At 41.1% G+C, this 23,753-nt stretch overlaps 1 protein-coding gene across 1 annotated transcript; it reads right to left on the reverse strand.

Moving 5' to 3' along the window:
* Positions 1-1,099: 1,099 nt before the first annotated feature.
* Positions 1,100-21,108, reverse strand: LOC122015174 (probable prolyl 4-hydroxylase 9). Its single transcript, XM_042571928.1, has 8 exons — positions 20,863-21,108; positions 20,669-20,782; positions 19,719-19,876; positions 19,182-19,284; positions 18,659-18,754; positions 3,632-3,697; positions 3,423-3,542; positions 1,100-1,413 (listed from the first exon to the last, which is right to left on the reverse strand). Exons 1-8 carry the CDS (start codon positions 21,010-21,012, stop codon positions 1,330-1,332), a joined length of 891 nt encoding a protein of 296 aa, XP_042427862.1. The 5' UTR covers positions 21,013-21,108; the 3' UTR covers positions 1,100-1,329.
* Between the last annotated feature and the right edge of the window lie 2,645 nt (positions 21,109-23,753).

A 23,753-nucleotide genomic window follows, 5' to 3' on the forward strand; every position in this document is an offset into this window, starting at 1 on the left:
AACCAGTGGCGGAGTGGATTGGCCCATGATAAGTCAATCATTTGGTGGGGTAGGGCGGGTAGACCCATCAACATGACGGGTTGAGAAATTTTCAATCCAACCTAATCTAAGATGAGTTGCGGGTTTGACGGGTCAACCCGCGGGCCCATTAAAATCTTTTTAAAAAAATTAAAAAATATTTTATATATTTGATGTTTTACTTCGGAAAGGGTTCATCAATTAAATATATCCACAAATATATATTTTAAATATAAATGGATACAAATAAATATTTATGTCGGATGAAAAGTATTATTTTTATTTTAAAATTATGTTGGATGAAAAATACTATTTTTATTTCAAAATTATAACAAAGAAAGATAATAAAATGATATAAAACTTAATTTACATGTGTTTCTCAACCCGCGGATCAACCCAAGCCTGTCGCGGGCTGACCCGCACGGGTCGCGGGCCTAGGCTGGTCTATCCATGGCGAGCTTGGGTTGATAAAATTCCAACTCAATCCGCTTAAATTGTTTGACGAGACGGGTTAATTCGACGAACCCAACCCAAATTGACGGTTCTAATTATGAAGATGGATCTCAGTATATATTTCCTCAATTTACACGAATAATCAGTGAAAATTTCCATAGAATTGAATCTATCATCCCAGATCCAATATTACTTGATTAATCATTTTTTATAATAAGACTTGATTAGTAGAAAATTTTTGTAAAATCAAGCTGATCTCCAAAATTTATCAGTTAAAAAAACATTAAATATCTAGATTATATATAAAAAAAAATCAAAGGTTGTATAACTGAGTTGGTTCTCAATTAGGATTTATCATTAAAGAGACATGATTTGATTTACAGATATTATTTTAAATTATCTGATATCTCTATACAAAAAAATAACTCTATTAGACGAAATAAACTTTTATAATTTATTTCCTGGAAGGAGGTCCGGGGCTACCATGAAAGACTGGACTGCTCCACTTTTTTACCACCAGATAATAAGATTCAAGTTATTAAAGCATCACGCAAATAAAGAAACAATCTGCAGACCTGGCAAACACTTTTTTAATTTATATATATATATATATATATACTCACAGGTATAAACGTTTGAATTCCTTTGCCAGCATATAACAGTTTGCTTTAACGGAGTAGATGCATTGAAGGCCCATAATTCTTCCACCAAACTGATGACAAAATTACATTTTTGCTTGCTCAAAGTTGTAGTTTTGATCATTGCACACGGATGAATAGGGGTAGTAACTGAAAAAAAAAACCAAAAACAAAACAAAAATAGCAAAGGAGACTACGTTGATGCAATAACAACTTTGGACTACTTGTCAATATTATCTCTGATCCACTTTGTTGCCACCCATTTCTCTCCTTTGATAACAGGGCAGCTGCCATGAAGTGATGTCTGCAAAAGCACAGGAGTCAAATCAGTTCACGGATTCTATGGTAAACCCATAAAAAAAAACTGGCAAATGCTTGATTTCAAAAGAACTGAAAGCAATAATGCTTCAGGCCAAAATTACAATTCTATGGTAAAGCAATAATGTAGCAAAACTACGAACTGAAAGCAAAAGCATTGCAATATACGCTCAAGTTCGTTCTCTTCTGTGTCCATCTTGTCTCATACTCCGATGCAACATATTAACATCAAATTCGTTTATCTTTCAAATAGTTCGTGGCATATGAGATTCTATAGACAAAGTTACTATAAGATTTCTGTGTTGATGCTAATGATGCTACTTATAATGCCTACCTACTGAGAAAATACTTCGACGAATCTATATAAAACTGAATACAGGTGCCAAACCCAAACATATAAAAAGATGGTCCCTTCTTTTATAATTTATTGATATGCAACAACAACATCAGAGCATATGACCATGCATTTTGATCACCTGAGAATTCTAAGAAAAAAATGGAATCTTTGTAGATCTAAATCCCTTTCTTATTCACTCACACTGTGCTTTGGAAACAACTCTAAATTGATTTTTTTTATTAGATTTAATTAGACTTGAAGATGTAAAAAGTAAAGAAAGAGAAGGAAAATCTAGTAAATGTATTAAAAATTAATTTAATTGGACTAAATATTAATAATGAAAGAGTTTATAAAGTTTGATGGAGGAAGGTAAATTCTACGCAGGCACCTCAATTAGTTGTGATCTACAACTTGACTAGATCAAGGCTTAAAATTTTGATCCGGTTTCAGTTTCAAACCAGAACGATATGATTTCGGTTTCGATATCGTATCGTGCTGTGCCGATACAGTTTCGGTATTTTTTTATTTCTATATAGTAATTATAAGATAAATATGTTTATGGCGTATATAAAAATAAGTTGTATATTGATTTATTATAAGTTCTCAATTATTGAATAATTTAATATTGTTAGAAAAAATAATTAAAAATAATTTTATTTAAATAGAATTAATATATCAATAATTATAATTAAAATGGAACTATCTATAATAATAATAATAAGAATAATAATAAGTTTATAAATCAATACAAGATATTTCTTGATATATAATAATAATTATATAAATTAACTATTTGTTCATTTAATTAATTATTAAATAAATAATATATATATTTTAAATAGTAAAAAAATAGTAAATAATAAAAAAAATTAGAATATAAATATAATTTATTAGATTTTTTTAAAAAAAAAATAGAATTTTTAAATTTTGTTTTAGAATTTTTAAAAAATTTAAATAAAATTTAAAATAATAAAAAATATATTAGAATATAAATAAGAATTATTATATTTTTTAAAATTTTTAAATGAAATTTAAAACATTAATTTTTTCAGAACATTAATTAATAAAATTTATTAAATTTATTTTAATTTTAAATATATTTTATTATGATAATTTAATTTGAGATTTATCAAAGCCTCTTCGAAATATCACATCCTTCTTAGGAATTGTTTAAATTAATTAAATAAAATAATTAATTATTAAAAAGAAAAAGCTCGCGGACGCGAGATCACTCGCGATCATCACCCATGATCTTCGCGAGGGGCGTCTGGCGACACCGGAAGGATCGCAGGAAGCGTTTGGTGACGCCTTTGGCGCCACATAAGTGTAGCGCGCGACGCCTTCGGTGCCGAAGGTGTTGTGGGACGCCGCCGGAGGCGTCCCTCGTCTCCTCTAGTGCCGCCGAGACGAGGACGCCTCCTGTGCCGGTTTCGGCCTCCCAGCGGAACGGTAAAAACCGTCCGTGCCAGGCAGCACAGAACGACATTTCAACCCATGGACTAAACAATGATGATTTGTTATTTTTGCTACAAGAATGTCTACGGCTGTAATTGTTTTGAGCTGCTGCAATCTACTACAATCAATTATTTCCATCGTTATGCAATTAATTATACTGGTCACAATTACAAATGATTGAAGTGCCAAATTTTATGACTTACCGAGTCAATAGTGCCATTTAGAAAAAGAGAATAGAACAGGAGTCCATCTCCTCGGCGAGGTTTCACCTTCAAACCAATGCATTTCTCATAGTCATAGCCAATGTCCATATTTAATCCATTCTGTTAGTGCATTAAAAGTTTCAAGAATAAAGAATATATTAAATGGAAAATGGCAACAATGATATTCAAGGCAACATCCTCACTTTTACCTCATAAGGAAACATGGTTTCTCCTCCTTCATCTACATCTGACAAATATAATAAAAAGGAAGCTACCTGAAAATTTGTGAACCATGACAACAGAGTCTGTTTACTGACCATTTAACTAAAATCTCGATAAATTTTAGACTTCAAAATGTAATCGTAGTCATCACAGTGAAGCATAAAACTCAAATATCAAATCCAGAAGCGTTGTAGTCACAAGCAAACATACTGCAACTAGAATATTGGCATTTTTTTACTTCACATATACAAAGTACCAAGATGCATGATCTAAGTCATCCCTAGTTAATGTGACATTCTAGCATCGCAATAAGTATGAAGTAAAACAGAGAATGCATTATCCCTTCAGGTTGATTCATATTTTCGTGAAAATTGAAATTGCTAAAAACTCAAATACTATAGGTGTTGCACATACAAACTCTGATATTTAGCAAAATCCATTTGACTTTTGAATAGAACTCGCAACTCATGTCATAACATGCTAATCATAACATGATTATAAGTAGGTCATGTTGTGTAAAAAAAAAATTATAACGTTGTGTGTCAATTTAAAATCATATAAATAATTAAAATTTATCAACTTTTTTTTTTTTTGACAAAAGGGGAGCCTTGGCACAACGGTAAAGTTGTTGCCATGTGATCAAAAGGTCACGGGTTCGAATTCTAGAAACAACCTCTTGTAAAAAGCAAGGTAAGGCTGCGTACAATGGATCCTTCTCCGGGACCCCGCATGACGGGAATTTCGTGCACCAGGCCGTCCTTTTTTAAAAAAAAATTTTTTTGACAAAACACATGACCTACTTATAATCATGTTATAAGTAGGTCATGTTGTGTAAAAAAAATATATCATATTGTGTGTCAATTTAAAATCATATAAATAATTAAAATTTATCAACTTTTTTTTGATTAAAAATTTATGACGTAACATCATGTATTGTAAAACGTTACTAAGTTTTTTGAAGTAAATAATTCGTTTAGTAAATGTGCTGAATCAATCTGTGACCATAATTGTGCTATACTGTGTTGTATCATTTTTTTTTCCTATGTCAACCATGTTTTGTGACAAGTCAAATCTGGTTAATTCATGGTGTTGTGTCCAATATTGTAGCCCAGTTTTGAATATAAGGAACTAAAGGATATTTCCTTTCAAGTTGTCGTCTCTCTCTCTATATATATAGAGACTAGATACTTAATCAATTCTTCATGCAAAATAAACTGATTGATGGTCTAACTTTAAGTTTTATTTATTTATAGTATTTATAATAATCCAAATTTATTTTTTCATAAATCCCATGACATAGGTTCTCTCATTACTTTAGGCATTTGAGCAATAATACAAAGTTTTCTATTTTAGAGATTATCTTCGTTCTTGTGAGATCAACAACTGAGGCACGTCTCCCTGTGAGGTTATTAGTACGGTTATTGACTGGTGCATAGGACCTATCATGGTATTGGTGTTACATCAAGTGGTCTAAGTACTCAACTTCACTCAGGTAGGTATAGGACACACAAAATTCTAAATCTAAAAGTACTAATGTGGAAGTAAACCTGTTACACTTAATAAGCAAAACATGAGCTAGACACAACAATAGTGAAACCCAAAACAAAATACCACATGTAGACGAAAAACAAAAACTTTTGATAGAGCACACAAGTGATTATATCTTCGACCTCAAATGACAAATCAATACATTGACAAAGAGATAGGAAAGAGAGACATCCTACGAAGAAATCTCTCTAAGTGGATTTTTCCCTGAAGCACTGTTCGCATACAGCAGTATGCAGTAGGTTGAAGCAAAAAGAGACAAGAATGAGATGAATAATGTAGCTCAACTCTTTATTGGAAGTAGGAAAAGGAGAGAACATGGCATTTTCTCTGTTCGGGTTTGGCTGGAGGTTTGCTGAAATAAAGAAGAATTGGAACATGGACTCCTAACAACATGACCTGAACTCTGAAGCAAGCGGGAGGCCAAGTTGTTGCTTTCACCAGAAAGTAAGAGGCTGCTCAAGATTCAATCGAATGTGTGTTAGACAAGGATGCCAACTTGTTAAGGAAGCTCTTTGGACGTCAACCTCTTGGAGGCCTTCCTGGATTATAGGAGCAATGAGTGGGAGATTTGAGCATAAAAAGGTGGATGTCTTCCTATGAAGAAGTTAAAAGAAGAAAAGAAATGTTCATAGGAAGGTTGGAAAACATAAAATCAATAAATAAAGAAACAGATTCATATCAGAAAGACAAAATAGATCTAGAAGGGATACCCTAACACCATGTAAACTTTGGAGAAATTGAATATTATGCCTATTGATTGAGATACGACTCATGATAAAACCCTGAACCTAGCAGTGCCACTGTGGAACTAAACCCATTATACCTAATAGCTTATTAATTCTAAAAACTCCAAAAAAAAATTGTTCTACTTATATTTATTATTTCTACTTTAGGTGGGGTCGGCTGTATGAATCTTTTTACGCCATTGAGCTCTATCTCCTATTATATCATCATCTATATTTAAATAAATTTTATCTTGTTTTATTGTTGCTAACCAAGTTTTTTTTTTTTTTTTTCATCATTCAAGTAATAATACAAAATGTTCTATTTGGACATTATATTCAATCTCTAAATATCACTGTGGCACACAGCCCCATGACATCGAGGCATGCGGTGGTGGTGTGTCATCCTTACTCGTAATATGATAAAACAATAGTTGATAAAAGCATAATATTGAGTAAACCAAATTTTCATTTGTTCAATATGCCGCCAAATGTAGTTAGGTTCAACTTTAAATCTAGCATTCTAGGTATCCAAAAATTTACCTCTCCCATGTGATTTTAGTTTACTATAAGTATATTGCCTTTATTTGGTTTAAAAGCTGTACTCAGAACATACATAGTAATTGATACGATGATAAAAAAATAGGCGCCCTAAAAATGGGTTAAAGCAGTGAAGACAGACTGACTTGGAGGTCAAAGTCGCAGGGTCGGATGAACTACAAGACTGCGGACTACGGATCAGGCAAGGTTGGCCGAGTAAGCTCTAAGAGCCGGTCGGATATGAAAGGCCAACCAGACCATCCGAGCGGACGTCCTCTGCAACATGCAGCTGAGGTTAAGAGTCAAATACTAAATTACTCGGCCCACCGCCCTTGCCAATCGGAACTTAGGTCCAATTAGACACAAGCCACCTTTCCGACAACAGTAAAGCAGAGTAAAGAACAGGTCTGTAGCTCCACTCTATATGGCCGAGCGAGTGACATCCCGACTGAGTGGCCCCTGATTGGCCTACAACGGGACCCACATACATGTCTTATCATACTCTTTTTGGAAGTTTGTGCCGCTGACAACAGAGAATGTCCAGCAGGCAAATCGTACTTTAGAAGCTTCTAACATGTTACATCATAGAGATTTACATGTTCGCTTCAAGAAAGGTGTTAGAAACACTTTTCGACTCGCCTTTTCTTAGAAAGCTTTGGATAACGCGCTTTGGGATACATGCATAGGCGCTACAATGACACTATAAAAAGGAGTCTCTATCTATAGGGGGAGGTATGCGATGCTGCATTATTCCACACGTTCTCTGCTACTGTTTACTATTCTCTTCGCCAGAACTGCATACTGACTTGAGCGTCGGAGGACCAACACTGGGACCCCTTCCCTGACCCGGCAATAACGCTCCCTGTGTTGCAGGACAGTGTGAAGCCTTCATCCAAATAACAGCAGAGCCACGTTCCCAGCTAACCATCTTCTCAGCTTTCAAACAAGTCATATTTGGCACCGTCTGTGGGAACTACAGTTACATCCGAGACGTGAAGATGGAGGACACTGGACGACACACTACCGTGACGTTAACGCAAGAAGAGCAATTGATACTAGTGAACGCCCGAGCTGCATGAATGTTGCCACAACAACAATAGGATCCGGCTGACTATCGAATGTCGAACGGCCCAACTGTATCAGCAACATGTCAGAGCTAACCAAAGAACTCGAAAGGCCCTATCGACCGCAAGCTGAACCACTAGCCGATGGGCGCCTTCCAGGCTCCAGCAAGCACTGAACACGCTGATCCCGTACCATAGGGCGTTATTCTGCACGCCGTCGGAAAAGTATGGCCAAATCGAAAGAACACAAGGATCATTTCCGAGAATGTGCACATCTGAGATGTACAGAAAGGTAAAGCACCCCGACTCAACAACTCTCCCAAGCAGATAAACAAACCGTTCTCTCAAGAAATTCTCGACAATCAGTTGTCACCTTGCTTTAGACCTCTGACGATCGGAGAGTATACAGGGTCAACTTATCTCGATGACCATTTACTCAAATTCGGCACTATAGCCACGCTCCACCAATACACCGATGAAGTCAAGTGTCATGTGTTCCTCACCACGCTATCCGGTTCAGTGCAGAGGTGGTTCAAACGCTTGCCTATTGGCTCCATCTGTAGCTTCAAAGATTTCCAAGCGACTTTTCTCCAACACTTTGCTAGCAGTCGCCACTATCAAAAGACGAATGCGAACCTGTTCTCGCTCAAACAAGGGTCCAAGGAGGCGTTACGGACCTACATTAAGAGATTCAATCAAGTGGCCATGGACGTCTCGTCAGCCACCCTGAAATTTTGGTAAGTGTCTTTTCATAGGGACTTATAGATAACGATTTCTTTCGCTCACTTATCAAGAAGCTTGCAAGAGTCTTCGACTATCTGTTCAGATGGGCTATAAAGTACATCAATATTGAAGAGGCTTTCTTGAGCTCGCGATTGTCCCAAAACGCCGAGCGACTTACACCCATCTGCCACCAAAAGGGTCCCGAGCGGGCGCATCACAGCAACACCAAGAGCCTCGAACCCATGCAGTCCAGCATGTGGAGCCAAGCAGGCAAGATTTCCTGAGCCCCGACAGTGGACCCTGCTATTCTGCTCCTATCACCGCTCGACAACCCATAACACGAAAGATTGTTACCATTTCAACCCAAGGTCACGTCGATCGGTCCCCCGGGGATTCCGCCATCGATCTCTATCTCCCGAGCGCCACCATCACCGCCGATCGGGCAGGCAACACGATCAAGGCCATGACCCTGCTGAGCAGCACCGACCGTCAGCTCGTCAGCCTGTGAGGAGGAAAATTACTGCAACACCGCCCGGGGCGATATCAGGATGATAGTAGGAGGCCAGACCGACAATGACTTCAATCAGGATCGGAAGTCACATGTCAGACGATTGAAGATTCACACGGTCGAATGCAGCGAGGAAAAGACACAAGGACCAGAAAATCAGTTTCAGTTCTTAAGATTTGGAGGGAGCGGAGATCCCTCATGATGACGCTTTAATCATCAAGGTTGTAATCACCAACTATAACATCCACCGAACCTTTGTTGACATAGGCAGCTCGGTCAACATTATATTCAAGAAGGCATTTAATTAGCTTCAAATAGACTGAAGTGAACTCTAGCCCATGACGACCCCATTATACGACTTTACGAGCAACGAGATGTTACCGATCGACCAAGTTCAGTTGGTCATCTCTCTGGGGGAGGAGCCGCTCATGAGGACTTGCTGGACGAACTTCATTGTGGTGAACACATCTTCCGCGTACAACGTAATCCTCGGTTGGTCGGCGCTGAATAAGTTCTGAGCCGTCGTCTCTACGTTTTGCCAGAAGATCAAGTTCTCTTGTTGACGACTCGATCAACAAAGTCAAAAGCGATTGTGGCACATAAATGCAATATGGAGGTTGTAAGAGCCGAGTCTCGAGCCGCTTGGAAAGCTCAACGACTTCAACACAATTCGAGAGGCTCCCCCAACTCTGGTTTATAAAGAAAAAAAAGAAGTACAAATTCATCCCAACCTACCGGACGCCACCACGTTTATCGCAGCTGATCTGAGCCCCGAGTCCGAGGTAATTGTCTGCTTGAAGCAGAATCATGATGTATTTGCATAGACGACCCATGAGCTCTCGAGGATCTCCCCAGCAATAATGCAACGAGTTGCATGCCTGATTGGACGCTCGGGTGGTCAAATAGAAGAAAAGGAACTTTGGGGCGGAGCAGAATCAGATTATCTGAGTGGAGGTGGAAAAGTTGCTCGAAGCTGGACATATCCGTGAGGTACAATTCCTGAGCTAGCTTACCAACATTGTACTAGTATCCAAGCCAGGGAACATATGGCGAGTCTGCATCAATTTCAGAGACTTGAATAAAGCGTACCCGAAAGACTATTACCCTTTGCCACGCATCAGTCAGGTGGTGGACTCTACCACGGGCTGCGAGTTGATATGCATGCTGGATGCATATCAAGGATACCATCAGATCCCGCTCGCCAAGGAGGACCAAGAGAAAGTCAGCTTCATCACGACCGACGAAACTTACTGCTACAACGTCATGTCGTTCGAACTGAAGAATGCAAGAGCGATATATCAGAGACTCATAAACAAGGTATTCCGTTAACAAATCGACCGGAATATAGAGGTATATGTTGATAACATATTAATAAAATCCCTCCGAGCTGCTGATCTTTGTGCATATATCATGGAAGCATGCCAAGCCTTGAGAAAATATGGAGTTAAGATGAACCCCGATATATGCTTATTTGGGGCCAAGAGCGGATGTTTCCTCAATTATATCATAACCGAGGAGGCAATTGAAACAAATCCGAGAAAAGTAAAGGCACTCCAAGATATGCTCCCTCCACGCAATCTGAAGGAAGTATAGCGCTTGACTGGACGAATTACAGTCTTATCAAGATTCATCTCCAAATCGTTCGATCGGAGACTGCTAGTTTTCAAGATTCTGCGCTGAGCCACCAAATTCCAATGGGACCCGAATGTGATATGGCACTGGAAGAGCTTAAAGTTTATTTATCTTCTTTACCTGTACTTGCAAAGCATACCACCGGCGAGCCACTTTGGATCTACTTGTCTTCCACAGAATGGGCAATCGGGTCGACAATGGTGCGACAAGACCACCATGAAGCCAGTGTATTTCCTGAGTCATTTATTAAAAAATGTTGAATGTCGCTACCCCTGTCTCGAGAAATAGATGTTCTCTCTCATTCCATAATCGTATTAACTAACAGTACACTAGGTCGAGTTCTCCTCAACTCCGAGGCATACGGACGGTTAATTAAGTGGACCGTGCAGTTAAGCGAATTTGACATACAATGTCTTCCTAAATCGGCCATCAAAGCACAGGCCTTGGCCAATTTTGTGACAAAAATACAGAATCCCGAGCCAGAGGAAACATGGAGAATCTACGTGGATAGATCTTTCACTCGGCAGGGCAATAGAGTGGGCATACTCTTAATATCACCGCGCGAAGACATAATGCAACTGTCTGTTCGGCTTAACTACCGGGCTACGAATAATGAGGCAGAATATGAAGCTCTGATCACCGGTCTACAAGCAGCCAAGTATGTGGGAGCCATACCGGTTTTTTATTTATTCAGATTCCCAACTAGCGGTCCGACAACTCTCGGGTGCCTTTGAAATAAATAATATTTGGTTGAAATTATATATCAAGGCCTTCAAAAAGTTAAAGGTCGGATTCCAAAAGGTAACAGTGCAAAAGATCCCCAGTGCGGACAATAAATACGCGGATGAGCGGGCCAAACTAACCAGTTCTTTGAGCCTGTTGGTGGCAAGCCGGTCGAGCAAGTCCTGTTAATGGCTCATACTGAAAGACCGACTGAAGCAGAAGTACCAAGTGATTAGAGAATACCTTTGATTGAGTTCCTCCGAACGGGCCACATGCCGACTGACGGGGAACAAGCTCGGTTGATAAAAAAGAGATATGGGCGGTTCACATTAATAGGGGATCACTTATACAAGAGAGCTTTCTCGAGACCATTGCTCAAATGCATCGGATCGGAGGATATTCAATATATTCTACAGGAAGTGCACCAAAGTTCTTGCGGAAGCCATTCGGACGGTCGTCCGTTGGCTCGAAAGATCTTATTAGCTGGATATTTTGGCCAACCCTGTAAACGGATACAGCTTGGACGGTAGCCAATTGCTTATTGTGTCAAAGACACCAGAACATACCACACTAACCTACGGAAGAACTGAAGACATCCATTGTCTCTTGCACGTTTGACCAGTGGGACATGGATATTGTTGGACTTTTTCCAATGATGACTGATCAGAGAAAATTTCTCCTCGTAGTCGTGGACTACTTCTCTAAATGAGTGAAAGTCGAGCCGCTCTAAATGAGTGGACTTCTCTTATAGCAAAATATTGCGTGTCAATTTGGCATCCCTCACAAACTTGTCTCTGACAATGGGAGGTAATTTCAAGGACGGAAGAAAGTGGTGCGTGAGTTATGGCATCGCCTTTACATTTGTGGCTTATCCTCAAAACAATAGCCAGGCGAAAATCACCAACAGAGAAATTATCAACGGACTCAGAACTTGACTCGATGACCTTAGGGGAAGCTAAGTCGACGAGCTACTAAGCATGTTATGGGCTTATCGCACTACGCCTCGAGAAGTCACCGGCCTAACCCCATTCCACTTGGTGTATGGAGGAGAGGTTGTGGTGCCAATCGAGATCGGCGTTGCATCCGATCGGAGACAGTTATATGATGAAGAAAATTCCGAGTGACGTCTTATAAAGTTAGACTTAGTAGATGACATCAGAGATAAAACAGTCGTTCGATCGATGACGTACCGGCAAAGAATGAAGCAGAACTACAACAAAAAGATTATTCGACGATCATTTCAGGTTAGTAATTTGGTATAGAAAAGAATCAAGTCAGTCGACAATGTCAGCAAACTAGAACCATAGTGGTGTGGGCCATATAAAGTGACACAAAGACTCAACTTGGAATCTTATTATCTGCAAGATAAAAATGGGAGGAATCTGAACCGACCATGGAGCGCAAACCATCTACAGATTTATCAGGCCAGGTATTAAGTTTGCATCGAATTTATGTAAATTGTAAAAATATTTGTTTTATGAATGCAAGAAAATTTGAATGAAAAATTACCAAGTGTCCCAGACTCTCGGATCGATCGGCCAAGTTATAAGTGAGCTTGCTCTCACGCTTCCAGACTCTAGCGTCGATCGATCAAGTTATAAGTGAGCTTGCTCTCGCGCTTCCAGACTCTCAAGTCGATCGGCCAAGTTATAAGTGAGCTTGCTCTCATGCTTCCAGGCTCTCGTGCGGTTCGACCGAGTTATAAGCGAGCTAAGCTCTCGCGCTAAGTGTCACAGACTCTCGCGTCGATCAGCCAAGTTATAAGTGAGCTTGCTCTCACACTTCCAGACTCTCACGCCGATCGGCTGAGTTATAAGTGAGCTTGCTCTCACTCTTCCAAATTCTCAAGCCGATTGGCCAAGTTATAAGTGAGCTTGCTCTTATGCTTCCAGACACTCGCGTCGTTCGGCCAAGTTATAAGCGAGCTAAGCTTTCACACCAAGCATCCCATACTCTTGGGTTGATCGGTCGAGTTATAAGTGAGCTAAGCTTTCACACCAAGCATCCCAGACTCTTGGGTTGATCGGTCGAGTTATAAGTGAGTTTGCTCTCATGCTTCCAAATTCTCGTGTCGATCAGCCGAGTTATAAGCGAGTTGTCCTCGCGCCAAGTGACCCAAACTCTCGTGCCGATCGACAGAGTTATAAGTGAGCTTGCTCTCATGCATCCAGACTCTCACGTCATTCAACCGAGTTATAAGTGAGCTAAGCTCTCGCACCAAGTGTCCCAGACTCTCGCGCCGATCGGCCAAGTTATAAGTGAGCTTGCTCTCACGCTTAAAAACTCTCGAGCCGATCGGTCGAGTTATAAGCGAGCTTGCTCTCGCGCTAAGTATCCATACTCTTGAGTCGTTCGGCCAAGTTATAAGCGAGCTTGCTCTCGTGCTAAGTACCTAGACTCTCGAGCCGATCAGCCGAGTTATAAGTGAGTTTGCTCTCACGCCTACAGATTCTCGAGCCATTCGGCCGAGTTATAAGAGAGCTAAGCTCTCGCGCTAAGTGTCCTAGACTCTCGTGTCGTTCAGCCGAGTTATAAGCAAGCTTAGTTCTCGCGCTCCCGCGCTCCAGCGCTCCATATTGCTTGAATAGATCGGGAGAGCTAAGTCTCAAAAACAAAAAGGAATAAGCTATAAGTTGACGCATTCATAGAATGAAAGCTCTAAGACGTGAAACGGGCAGGCATTGCATTAAACTTAGAAGATTTTTACGAAGTTTCTTACAAGGAGCTACCAATGAACTTAAATGGAAACTATTCTAGGTCTGCAATAACGTCATGGGGGAGCACCTTCAAAATCTTCTGCCTTTTTATAAAGGACAAAGGAACCTCAGTGGAGAGATAGTCACCCTCCTTTAGCTGCTTGATAATCCCGTCAATATTGTAGCCAAACAGCTTGATGGTTCGATTAGTCAGCATTTGGTTGAAATACCTAGAGCAGAGATATTCCACCCCGTGGGCTTCCAGCCGACCGGGCTCCTCCTCCTTATACTTAGCAAGTTCGGCTTTTAGTGATCGTAGCTTGGCATTTTTCTCGTCGATTATTCTTTGGTGTTCACTGAGCTGGAGTTCGTGATTCGCCTGCTTTGCAGTACGGTCCACTTGCTTTGCGGTCAGAGTCGCCTTCGTCTCCGTCAACTTCTTCATCAGGGTCCAAGCCTCCTTGTTTTTTATGTCAAGGTCTTCAATGGCCCTAAGCTTCCAAGCGTTTGCCGAGTTGATCTTTGCCTCAAAATTCAGGGTTTGTTTCCTAAGTTTCTCCAGCTCGAAGGCCTAGTCGCGATTTTTGTCCTTCTCCACGGTCAAGGCCCGCTCAGATTGCTTCTCCAAGTCTTCCTTTAATTGCGTCACCTCTGTAGTTAGGCGTTCGATCAAAGACTTGGAAGCGCCCACGTCTCTGCCCGTTGTTTACGCTTGCTTTAGCTCGTGGTTCAACTAGGCCAGCCTTTGGCAAAGAGCCAGGCCATCCACCCAAAACTTTTACACAAAAAAATTAGGTACGTAAGTTGAGCGGCAAGTATAAACTTAAAAATACGCGAACTTATCCCAGTGGAGTTTGGGCGGAACCGATTAGCCAACATAGTTGGAGGGATGGCCGCCGCCCTGGCTCTGACGTCCGCCCAGGTCTGGGCCAACAGACTATGAATCCTTATCTTGTGTTCAGGCACGCGTGGCTGCTCGAGATCGGGGTACCACCATTCGTTAGTAGGCAATCTACGGATGGTTGTTACATGCATGTGTGAATTGGAGTTGATCGGCAATGAGCTGGCCTAACCCTTAGATTTAGACGTTTGTGTGGAATGAATGGTGGAAAAAGGGGTCGAAGGGTCGACCGACGTCGATGGTAGATAAGATAGAGGTTGCACGACAATTGCGCCAGACAACAGCTCGAAGAGGGAGGAGGGCATCCGGTCGGAAGAGGAGAAAGTTGGCCCGCCGAGTGCTCCCTCGGGAGCAGCGGAAGTGGAGCTTTCGCCCCGCTTGGAAGGCGATCGAGGTGCGGACACAGCGGTAGAGTTCTGAGGGACGGAAGTGGCAGAGCGGACAGAGGCTCTGTCCGAAGCCTTTTGCGGCATTGGCGCTGGATCAATGGCTCCACGGAAGTCGTCGACTCCGAAGGCACCGCCACAGGCACCAAGGAGGGCCACTCGAGAGGCAACTCGCCCGTGTTAGAGCAGCATCACTCCCTGCTATTCGGGTTGCTTCTCCTTCGCCAGTTTGCTCTTCCGAGGTCCTAATCGGCAATAATCCATGGCTCTCTAGCTCGGCGACTCCGCGAGTCTCCAACTCTTCATCGATCAACTTAGTGGAGTCACTAAGTAAAGCCTTAAGCATCACTTTAGTTACAAAAGAGAAGAAAAAATCAATTAGACCCAAAAACAAGGGAAGGAAAAGTGGCTCACCAAAAGTATACAGCGGCTCAAACAGGACTCAGCCCAAACATCTACAAGACGCCCTCCAGCAGCAGCTTATGTATGTGGAATTTCAAGCTGGTCAGCTGCATACCGGCTTGGAGGTAGGTCGGCTCCCATCGATATTTGCCCAGTTCGGGGTAGCTCCATCTGCCAGCCGGTCGAAAATATGGGTCGGCCGAGAAATAAAAGTAGTGGGATTTCTAGCCCTTATTGGACGAGGACATCTTATCAAAATAAACAATGCCCACTTGGGCCTGGAAGAGAAAAACGCCCGGCTCGGACTGTTTGGGATAATAAAAGTAATGGAAAATGTGAGGGTGAAGGGAAATCCTGTACAATTGGAAAAGCACCACAACCCCACACAGTAACCCAAACGAGTTTGGCACTAATTGTTACAAAGGGATGTGGAAATATCTATAGACTTCTGAGAAGAAAGGAGGTATTGGAAAGCGAAAACCAGCATATAATTGGTCCTTAAAAAAAGGGAGGAAGCCATCAGGAGGCATGTGGGGGCGATCATACACAAAAGGGATGGCGATTTGGTAATCGGAAGGAATATGATAAGTCATTTTCATTTGATCCACCTTATCGTCGTTGAAGTCTAATGAGGTGGAGGTGCACCACACTCCTGGGATAGCAACAGCAGCAGCAGGAGGAGGAGGAGAGTGCGTTATATGAAGAAAGACGAAGATCAGAAATCCAAAGAGGAAAGAAGAGAGAACTTACTAGAAAAGAATCGTCGGCGATGAACACAGAGCAAGGAGTAAGGAAGCAAATGAAGGTGAAGACAAAGGCGATACAGTGAAAGGAAGAATAAAGGCTTTAAAAACCCTATCCTTAGCCGTTTGATCAAGGGCTTCAAAAACTAGATTCGATCAGAACCGTCAAAATTCAAAAAGGTAGTTATCACATTAAATCTCAACAGTCGCATGTCACATCGAATAGTCGGCGGCAGAAGGTCACAACATGTGGCAGTGAATCACAGGTAACATTAATGAGGAATGGAAATGATCTGCAGGTGTACGATTAAAAACGCATGCTCGCCATGCTTTGCATTAATGACAAAGGATTTGAGTGATTTCCAAGAAATCAGGATGACATCAGTAGCAATTAAAAGACACTATGAGTATGGGGGTGACCGCTCGGGAAAGAGATCAGAAAGGAGCTAACGAAAGGTTAAGTGTCGTCCACGTCTGATCTGAGCGGCGTCAATCCCGGAGTCTCCCGACTAAGAAGAAATCAGCTTCCTTAGGAGCTGTAAGAGCAGTAATTGTGCAAGCCGAGCCCGGTCGGGAAGAAGAGCTGTAAAACATACTAATTATCAGTCAGTCGGACTTGCAGCCTCCTTCGACTAGACTTGAGAGGAAGGCTTATAATACGGTGATAAAGATGGACCCCCAAAAGTGGGTCAAAGCAGTGAAAATCGGCTGACATGGAGGTTAAAGGCAAACGGTCAAAGTCGCAAGGTGGGATAGACTATGAGACCGCGGACTGCGGATCAAGCAAGGTTGGCCGAGCGAGCCCTGAGAGTCGGTCGGATGTGCGGGCGTCCTCTACAACTTGCAGTTGAGGTTAAGAGTCAAATATTAAGTTACTTGATCCACCGCCATTGCTAATCAGACACAAGGCACCTTTCCGACAACAACAATAGTTTGCGGAACGAGCACTGCCAGCCTTCATCTCTGTCGGGGAGTGATCCACATGCGGTGGACCATGGGGAGCGACTGGCGCTCTGATCGACTGGCCAGAGCATCTCCGGACAGAATGGGCAAATGGTGGACAGCAGGGTTGGGCATCAACGAAACCTCCATCATGAGCTTGACATCTGAAAAACACTGTCGGATCGAGTGGAGATGGTCGGAGATACACAAGGTCGCCGAGAAGATGTGGTTCGCGATGATGAGATGCCTTGACTACTGTGTTGTATGTACCGTGACAAGTGCACAGACGTGTGAGGTCGATGTGAGAAATGTGTGATTATGATTGTATGTACTCATGGTAGGTTTGAGATGTGTTGATGAGGTAGGTTGGTGTATCTGCGCATACACCGGGCCTAAGCAGTGTGACGAGTCTTCACGCCGATCCGGCATTTGTCGGACTAACGTGTACGAGACTGATCGTACCGCTTAGCTTGTATGTGCTCCATTTCCATGATCTATTTACCTTTCATCAAATAAATAAATAAATAAAATAGAGTGAAAAACAAGTCGGTAGCTCCACTCTGTATGGTTGAGCTGCAGGCGGGATCCTCTAGTCCCGTCTGCCCTGGTCCGCTCTTGGCAAGGGCAGTGATAGGTGGATTTAATGGTCCCCACCTGTTTAGCAGGTGGGGGTCCATCGAATTCCACCTATCACTACAGTGGACCAGGGCCCTGTCCGTTAAATGCAGACCAGAGGATCCCCGCTCGCCAAGCTGGTGACATCTCGGCCAAGTGGCTCTCGGTCGGCCTACAACGGGACTCATATACATATCTTACCGTATTTTTTTGGAAGTTTGTGTCGCCGACAATAGAGAATGTCTAGCAGGCAAATCGTACTTTAGAAACTTCTAGCATGTCAAATCATAGAGATTTACATGTTTGCTTCAGGAAAGGTGTCAAAGACACTTTTCGACTTGTCTTTTCTTATGAAGCTTTGGAAAATGTGCATATGCTTTGGGATACGTGCATATACGCTATGACACTATAAAAGGGGGTCTCCATCTACAGGCAGAGGTATGTGATGCTCCATTATTTCACACGCTCTCTGCTACTGTTTAGTATTCTCTTTGCTAGAATCGAGTACTGACTTGAGCATCAGAGGGCCAACGCTAGGTACCCCTTCCCTGGCTCAGCACTAACGCTCCCTGTGCTGCAAAACAGCGCGGAGTCTTCATCCAAACAACAACAGCATCGTGTTCCCAGCTAACCATTTTCTCAGCTTTCGGATAGGATCAGTAATCATATAGTAGTATTAACAAAACCATAAAGTTTATCAATACTTATCCTTCTGTCCACTGCTCTAACTTCCTTCAATGTGACAAATCAGATATTTACCTTTGCTTTGAAAATACAAAAATATGAAGAACATATGACACATATTCCTGATCAGATTCTCAATGAAATTATCAAGAAGGATTGTTCCACAACATGAGAAGGATACTTACTCTTTGGCTTTTCTGTGGCCCATATTCAGCAGGGTTGAATGCATCATAGTGACAAGCATACTTCTGTCCTATCTCATACCGAAGAACGTTAAATGACTGCAATAAGATGGACAACCATTACTCACAAACAACACTAGAGTTACCCTAAAAATTGGCAAGCAATACTTTTTCTAAAGATATTAGAAATGAACCAGTGGTGGAAAATAATTTTGCAACGGCTGGTATGTTTCTACAGTGTTATAGACTTATGGACAATTATTAGCCCAATTATTTGTTGTTTATTCAAGTTCTTGGGATGCAATTACAAGAACTGAGTATGCAGTTGAGGCATTTGAATTTCTCTTTTCTTCCTATGAACTTGATGATACAGTCCCTTCGCCAAGACACAAATTTCTCAGATTACTAGAGACCAACAATGCTCAATAAGTTGCTTACTTGAATATACTCAACTTGAATAAAACTTGCCATATCAAAACGAAACATTTTGAACTTATTGAACTGTGTTGAACTATTCAAACAATACCTCTCCATGCTCTCTTGGAATCATAGTAGCTCTAGCAATCTTCTCCTCAATTTGATGCAAGACTCCACTTGAATCTTCAGATGCACTCAAAAATGTGCCAGAACTGTTGCCATCAGTAAAGAATAACAAGTTTTTGCAGTGGATGGAAAGTAAAAATATCCATTTCTCAGAAAACAGTGTACTAGATAAGAAATATGACCTATATTATATTGCACTTTGTGCTGTAAAATATCTTTGATGTAAAATTCATACATCATAAATAGATTCATTACTAGTTAACAATAAAGCTCCACGTTTCAAATGGAAACTACTAAAAAGATAATTTTATTCCTAACAAATTGAATAAAACATACCCATTTCAACAGTCATTCTTTATCAGTAAAGGAATAATTTGTAAGATTTTGACGGGTAATTTCTATGTGTTTATCAAAAATAAAACACACACAATCTCACTAGCATTAAGTTTATAAACTTTATCATCCAACAGTAGGTATGCATTTTGAATTCCACCAAAATCAAAATCTCTGGAAAAGACACCTTGTTCTTATTCCTTGAGTATTCTCCTCAGTCTCCCCCTTCCGTAAAGCCAATGTCGACGGCCTAAGCCTAGACTTAGCCTTCTTTATAATTGTCTGGCATTGTTCTTCTGTAGCAAAACTTGGAAAGTATAATGCACGAGGTCTCCAGCTCAAAACCTGCAACAAGGATTAATACCAATTACCATATTGCCCATTAAAGAAAGGAACTCATTCTGTTGTTAGGCTGAGCATCATTCAACTTATTGAATGCTAACTCAGAAATCTAACATGCTTGCTGGAAAAACAGCATATCTGTAGAAAGGTGGATGTCTCATTACAATGAAACTCACACCATTTAGAAACTCTGGTTATGAAAGTTAAAATGTAATAGGAAGCAGATAAGTTTCCTATTTATATTTCTGCTTCAAAATGATGGCACGCTCAAGGCAAGGTAAAACGAAACAACACTACCAACTCAATCAATTCACTATGGATCATACAACAAAATCAACTATGCTGATAATACCTGTTTCTTCTTATCAATAGTGAAAATTGCGAATCAGGATAGGTGCTCGCTTATGTTAACATGTATAAATAGACAAGCAAAAGTGCATATCTTTTTGATGGCAAACTCCTCGGAATCATCAAATTTTATGTAATCACGCACAGGGATAATTAATTTTTAAAGAACCACCAGCCAAAATAAGCAAATCTTACTCCTGACAAATCAAATTGAAGTCCTTATTAATTATTACTGGAAAAGAAAACTATGCCGCAAATTTCCTCCATATCCTCTCATGAACGAATTCAAATTTCCAACAAAATTCAGGTAAAAATTTCAAGATCTACTCTATGAATCCAATACAAAGGGGAAAATTTTACATGAAACATAGCAAAATCCAGGTAAAAAGTTCAAGATCTACTCTATAAATCCAATACAACAGGGAAAATTTTACACGAGACACTAACCTGGAAAGGTATCGCAGACGTAGTGAGTTCGCCGGTTTCCCCGCTGGGCATGGTTGGCCACTTCGCCCCGTCATCGTCGAGCTCTAGCAGCTTCGAACGGCGCACGTTGTCTAACTGTACGACTGAGACAGTGACGTTTGGATCGAGTAACAGATCGAAGGGCACGCTAGGGTTGAACGTAGAAATATACCAACCTGAGAGGCGGGCGAAGCGATGAGAATGGATGAACCGAGGAGACCGGCGAGGAAGAAGAATGCGCAGAAGAAAAGGGCAGCGGCCAGGCCAATTTTTTCTCGAGCAAAGCGAGGAAAGAAGGGCAACCTTGGCCCCCTGTTTCCTTTCATGGCCGATTGGAGAAGCGGCGTCGAATCGATGGAGCAAGAGAACCGAGAGCGAGACCGAGAAAGGAGACGAGGAGAACCAAGGAAAGTCCAACCAAACTACTGGACATCTTTAATATGCCCCCTTGAGAGTTTACTAATGTTAACAAAATTATTTTATTTTAACCAGATTTTTAGAAATTAATTTAGTAATAATTTAAAGGATAAAATAAATATTTTAATTTTTAAAACGTGTTTAACAATAAAAAAAGAAATATTTGAAGCTAATTTAATATTTATGAAAACTATCAAAACAATTATTTTATAATTTCTTTACTAATTTTATCATTGTCAATAATGAGAATATAATTGTTGGCTAAAAATTACAAGGGATCAATTAGTCATAAAATTAAAAAAACATAATATTAATTAATTAATTAATTTAATTACAATGAGAACAGATGGAATTAATGTCATTCAGATAAAGAATAGAAAACTCTATACATTAAGTTTGAAACGGAGCAAATTGATTTGGTGATGAAAATCCCACGCTAGTCATCATGTCTTTCTGGCAATCTATTTAGGATTGTGTACCTAGTTTTAGTTATTGACGTAGTTTTTTTCTTTTTTTTTAGGTGGGAAAAGGAGATTCATTTGCCTCTAGTGTATCCATCAATTCATCTCCAGACTAATAAAAAAAAATAAATCATAAATAATTATTAACCTTAAACAATTAAATAGCATATAAATATATATATATATATATATATATATATATATATATATGATCCGGCAGTAAGGTCGGGGGACCCCCTCTGGAGGGGAGTCAACGTCACGTGGAGGTCAAAAGTCAAAAGGGTCAGCATGAAGGCCAGCCGATCGGAGAAGGGTTGGGTCGACCGGCCGAACAGGTCCGGGCGGAATCAAAGACAACCCGACGGGGGAGTCGGGTTTCCGACGCTCATGGTGAGCAGGGTCGCCGTGCCGAGCGGGTAGTCCGCTCGGCTGAGACGTAAAACAGTAATACTGTGAAGGAACTGTTTCAGCCGAGCACGCGACCGAGAATCTTTCGGTCGGACCGATACCTATGCCCGTCGGAAGTAATGTGTCTGCCGAGCGGATGGACGCTCGGCTCGGGGAAAAAGGAGACAAGGACAAGGGGACATTGGGGAACATCTTCTGACAACAGGCATGTGCGACGACCAAGCCATACGCAGAATCTTACGGCAGAAGGTTCTGCTGTCCCATCAGAGAGGTGCTCGGACTGTAGCAGTATGGTGTCAGGCATGTTTCTCTGGTAAGCTCATACTGAGGTATGGTAAAGGACACGTGTACGCCTCGACATGTGTGCACAAACCTCCCTAGAGCTCTATATAAGACCCCACAAACTTCACCGGAGGTACAAAATCTTTCATCTTTAGAGTCACTTAATCGTTTCCTCTTGCCTGACTTGAGCGTCGGAGGGTCGTCGCCGGGAAACCTCTCCCGGCCCGACTTCTTTGCAGGTTCACCGAAGATTTGCACAGCTAGTCGAAGATAGAGGAGAGTGTCACGTCCCCAGCGTCCGTCGACTCAGTGTTCGGACAGAATCAAAATATATATATGAAAAGATAGATAAATAAATACCTGACTACTAGTTAAACTTTAACCTCAAACTTTATAGTGACAAAATTATCACACATTTCTCATTTTAACAACAATATCTAGTGTTTTTGAAGGGACAATTAATTATCCTTTTTTCCATTTTTGTAACATCTTTTGACACATGAGTGTTAAATTTGAGATAATTTTTTTCAAACCTCTTGACCGATGCGAGAGAAGAACATAAATATTAGGGACAGAGTCAGAAATTTCATATTGAGGGGGTAAAATATACGTATTTATGTTGAGAGGAGGCGATCATATCATTATTTCCCATTCGCCTCTCTTTCACCCTCTATTCCTATACCTTGTATAATTCTTATATTTAAAAATTGAGAAGGGGTGACCGTCACAATCGCCCCTCCTTTGGCTTCGTCCCTGTGTATGAGGTATAGGAATAAGAGGTGAAAGAAAGGCAAATGGGAGGTAATGACATAGTCACCTCTCATTAACATAAACATATACATTTCGTTCCCTCAATATGAAATTTCTAACTTCATTCATGCTCGTACACTTCTTATACTTAAAAATTAAGAAGGTGTGACTGTCGCAATCGCCCCTCTTTGGCTCCGTTCCTGATAACCATATTACAATGAGGAATAAGCTTCACGTTTGCCTTCAAAAATAGCCATGAACTGGCCCTTCGTTTTGGGCCTAGGTCAGGACTGCTGCGCTTATTTAATAAAAGGAAAATGGAGATTAATTTAGCTAGATGGATCTATAAACTTGTAAATCAGGAACACTAAAAGATAGCACGACAAAGATTATCTTGTGTAATCCCGAGGCTATGGCATAATGGTAAATTGTGAACGGATTACCTATACAATAAAGACTTGAATTTTACCTAAAATATAGTATACGTGAGAGTTTGAATTACTTAGTGATCTCGTCCGAAGGCTGAGTCGGACGGAGGCTGGTCGCGGTGGCCTGGTTGTTGACGGAAAGTCGTAGGTGATCCGGCTCCCACGGGTGGCTGACGCTGCTGCAGGACCCTGGCGCACTCAGACAATCCCCCCTTCTCACGTTAGAGATCAGAACCCAGGGAAAAAGTCTCTCGATCAGGCCCTCCGACGCTCAAGTCAGGTCCCTTTTTCCCCAGAAGAAACAGAGAGAGACTAAAATGA

Source organism: Zingiber officinale, chromosome 8B, assembly GCF_018446385.1.
Source record: "Zingiber officinale cultivar Zhangliang chromosome 8B, Zo_v1.1, whole genome shotgun sequence".
In the NCBI taxonomy this organism is placed as follows: Eukaryota; Viridiplantae; Streptophyta; class Magnoliopsida; order Zingiberales; family Zingiberaceae; genus Zingiber; species Zingiber officinale.